This window comes from Ictalurus punctatus, chromosome 11, assembly GCF_001660625.3.
Source record: "Ictalurus punctatus breed USDA103 chromosome 11, Coco_2.0, whole genome shotgun sequence".
Classification (NCBI taxonomy): Eukaryota; Metazoa; Chordata; class Actinopteri; order Siluriformes; family Ictaluridae; genus Ictalurus; species Ictalurus punctatus.
The window spans coordinates 19,662,253-19,666,716 of NC_030426.2; the positions used below are offsets into that span (position 1 = coordinate 19,662,253).

General features: G+C 42.0%; 1 protein-coding gene across 1 annotated transcript; it reads right to left on the reverse strand.

Moving 5' to 3' along the window:
• Positions 1-1,785: 1,785 nt before the first annotated feature.
• foxd3 (forkhead box D3) lies at positions 1,786-3,720 on the reverse strand. Its single transcript, XM_017479191.2, has one exon. The coding sequence runs from the start codon at positions 3,420-3,422 to the stop codon at positions 2,286-2,288; it is 1,137 nt and encodes a 378-aa protein (XP_017334680.1). The 5' UTR covers positions 3,423-3,720; the 3' UTR covers positions 1,786-2,285.
• Positions 3,721-4,464: the final 744 nt, after the last annotated feature.

The following is a 4,464-nucleotide window of genomic DNA, read 5'->3' on the forward strand; positions in this document are numbered from 1 at the left end:
TAAGCAGACCTTACATTTATTTCTTCTTATGTTTGTTCATAAACAGTAGACTGTAAAATCGTCCATTTGGAATGAACAGTGCTGAAGCAGTGCTGAATTATTCATCCTCACACCGTTTATTTGTGTCCATACGGATTTATATAAAGACTGCATGAGATTTAGTGATGAACCCTGGTCCGAAACTCAATGTCTTGAATCATGAAACGAAAATAGTACACCAGACATACACATAGATATAGCCTCTGTTTTGTTTGTTTGTTTGTTTGTTTGTTTTTCTTTATTAATAGTAAATTCTTTATTTTGTTTCGATTTTGTTTTGCTTTGTTGGATATTATATTATTTACTTGTGAGAAATAAAAATTAGCTTAAGTAATTATTGTTTTATTTGATTTCTGCACAAAATACTTTTAAATAACATGTCAGTGAATACAGCGAAATGGATTTCGGGTGAATAAAAGCTAAATAATAATAATAATAATAATAATAATAATAATAATAATAATAATAATAATAACATGATTATTCTAGGTTGAGCAATGACTTTTTCCTTTGCATTATCTATCCATATATTTATAAAACTCTTTATCCCAGTGCTACCTTTTCTTTCTTGTATTTAAGAATTAATGCATCAAGAATCGTGTTTTATTATAAATCACTGGGACTAAGGGCCAGGCACGGCAGGAATTCGCCTCAAACTTATTTATCTTATTTTCCAGAATAAGGAGACAGTGGAGGAATGAGCTTGGTGTTATCCGGTGTCACTCTCGGCAGCTACTTTTTCTCGAAAGTGAATTTAAGACGCAGGTCCTTTCTCTTTTCCCATGGGTATCAGTTAAATATAGCCCCTTAACCCCTGTACACCGTGCGCCATTTGCTGTTTGTGTAGCGCTGATTAGCCACAGACACAACTGTGAAACGGAGAGCCGCTTTTAGAAAAGCAACTTGCACATTTCACATCGCCGCTGTAAATCCTTCAAGTGCCTCTGTTCAACTGCTGAGACATTTCATTACACCAGATAATTCACTTATATTGTAGAGTAGTACACATTAAACTATTAGATTGTATTTAAGCATCGGAGTATACTAGAACATAATAGTGCCATGGCAGCGAGCCTTTTATTTACAAGCAGATATAAAACAGAAAACACATTGTTCTGTTATAAATGTGTCATCATTTCTATTACATGGAACGGTTGGTGATAGTAGGATTAAGTCTATACCTATACTACAATGTGCCTTAAAGCAAAAAGCGGCTTAAAAAATGCACACCTAGTCGCACTTAGTTTGTAGAAAATATATATATTTTTAAAAAGGTTAATATAATTTCTCAAGCACTACCTAATTTTATATACTTAGAAATAATATATTGTAATATCAAAATATTGCAATACCACAATTACTATCTTACGTTTATGTTGTCACTAATTCCCAAGAATTAAAATAAAATAAAAAAATTAATGTAAAAAAATTATTTGACCTAGCATAAACAATAATTATATATAAGAATACAATAATAACTATACATCCCCTATCGTTGTCTTTTCTCGGCAATAAAATAAATTTTAATTAAACACTGATTAAACCATGTAAATTTATGTTTCGTTTTGTGATGTGCTCTGTCATATTTATAAATTAATTTGAATCAATTATATCGATTATATTAAAAGGTCATTCAAATGAACTACAATATATTAAAGAGTAACGACAACGTTTGATGAAGTGAACTGATTTCATTTTCAGTGTTAATCTAACTGAGGTTTGAATTATTAAGCAATTAAGAATATAGATGTTTTATTTGAATATTTATTAACAAATGTATCCAATTTACAACACAATATAGCTACATAGAATACATATATTTAATTTGTTTGTATAAACAGACTGTCCAGCCTTCGAACAAGAACATTTTGTGTTTCATAATAAAAATAAATCAAATATAAACATGAATTACCCTCAAAAGCGAATCACGTTTCTTGTGATCCCAAATAAGAAAAACACATATATGATGGAAATAAAAATAAAACATGTCCAACTACAAAATGTCAAAGTTCGAACAGCAAATAAAAGAAGAAGAAATAAAAATCAGAAAGTCGAACAAGTACATTTTTTCATACAAATATTTACAAATATTACCTGTGCTGAAAGCATTCCTCCGTTTTGTATATTTTCTTTTTTAATTTTTTCTTTACATGGCTACATTGAGGAGGACGAATCGTCCAGTGCTGCCTAGTTCGTGCTGTACAGTCTCTCCCATCCCTTCCCTTAAATATTATAAAATGAGTTTATCACTGAGAAGGCCATTTGGATACCGCGGACGCCGCCGGTAAGAACTGTCCCGTGAGGAGGTTTGTCGGTGGCACGCTGAGGATGGCTGAGCTCCGTGTTAACGATGAGAGAGAGTGCGCGCTCAGCAGCGCTGACTGCACCGTGACCGGCGGCCGCAACAAAGTCTGTGCGCTTCCGGTGCCGCTGCTGCTGGACACGCCGATGATGTTCTCTATGCTGAACGAGGGCCGACTCGAAGGCTCCGACTTGATCATGGACGCCGTGCTGGCAGCGGCGGCGACGCTCAGACCGTTGAGCTGCAACTGGAGGCTCGGGCTGAGCTGCGAGCTGAACGCCTTCCGGTTTACCTCGGCCGACGGTAAGAGCGGGACGGCCGGAGGCAGCACTGGACCCACGGGAGGGATGTACGGGTACTGCAGCGCGGCTGGGTGAGAATACGCGGCCGGGTGGAGGCCGTAGTGGCGCCCGTAAGGACTCCCGAGTCCGTACGCACCGAAACTCTGCATGACGAGAGCGGTCTGGTCCCTGAGAATGTCTGGCTGCCTTTTGAAGCGCTTCCTCCTTCGCAAGAAGCTGCCGTTGTCGAACATGTCTTCAGACTGCGGGTCCAGAGTCCAGTAGTTGCCCTTGCCTGGGTTGCCCGGTTCACGCGGGATCTTGACGAAGCAGTCGTTGAGCGACAGGTTGTGGCGGATGGAGTTCTGCCACGCAGGGAACTTCTCCCTGTAGTATGGGAAGCGGTTGCTGATGAACTCGCAGATACCGCTAAGCGTGAGCTTCTTCTGTGGGCTCTGCAGGATGGCCATTGTGATAAGAGCGATGTAGGAATACGGCGGCTTCACCAGGCTGCTCTTGGGCTTGTTGGACGCCGGGGCAGTGGCGCTCTCCTGGCCCTCCTCTCCTGTTTTGTGCTCGCTCTCGCCGCCACTCTCACACGGGCTGCCGGTAGCGCGCTCGTGCACTTCCAGGTCATCTCCATCGTCGCCAGTCTCGTGCAACAAGCCTGGGCTTCCGCACTCGCTGTCCCTCTCCAGTCCCTCATCGCCTTCACCGACCACGTCTATGTCCACGTCCTCTGCAGTGAGCACCGTCTGACCGGACATGTCGCTGGCGCTGCCGCTTCCTGACAGGGTCATTGCTGCGCGCTTGACACCGATTCCGATGGTAAGAGCGCAGTCTGCTCCGGCGGTCAGCTCGGGTGTCAACCACTTGGCTAAATGCAGCGCGGTCACAGCGCGTTGCCAGTGAAAACTCAAAACTTCAGATAATATTTCTCCAGGCGAGCGCTCATCAGAAGTTTCACCAAACTTGAGCGCACAGACCTCCAGCGTACTTCCTCCAACCTGCTTACGAGTGACTTCGGACTAAAGAGAGGTGATGACGCATGCTTCCCAAGCAGGGTTTTTAAAACGACTGTCTGATAGATTAGGATAGTTTTTCCACTTAAAGATATACTATCAGCCCCGTCACGTGACCCCGTGACGTCAGGCAGTCTCCCTCTGTTGAACAGCCGTGAAGCTGAAGTTTGTTTCACGCGCTTGTCAACAAATGGGACAACACTGCAACACACTTACACCTCCGGCCGTCCGTCATATAGACCCTTTTATAACTGATATGCATGACTGAAATCTTCTGCTCGGGTGTGCATTAGCCTGTATCCACCTATACACCTTGCTTGTAAAAATGGACTTTTAAGCTCAGAATACACTGTGCTGAAAAACTACTGAAAGAAAACATCTACTAACAGATCCATTAAACGACAACTCTTATTATTGACTGCTTATACATTGGACTAAATTAAAGCCAATGCTTAAGCCGAATAAGAAGTATCTTATCACGCAAATTCGGCGCATCAGAGGAGAAAATCTTTAGTGTTTGTAATTTTCTTGTCGTGAGCGCATAGGCTACGTGGCTGCTGCGTCGATTTTGTTATACACGTCGGGGGAAATAATTGCTCAGCAACAATAGGGAAACCTACAAATAAAGCCTTCTTAACGGGTTTCTGTGGAGGTGCTAACGATCTAATCATTGCGCATGTTAGCATTTGAAAAAAGTAGGAAATGAGCGGGCACGAAAATGCAAAACGCGGACCATTCACGCGCACCAAGGTGAGCGACGCATGCGGGGATGTTCTCGAGGATGGAGAATATGGAGCTCTGTGAGAAAATGTTGTTCAGT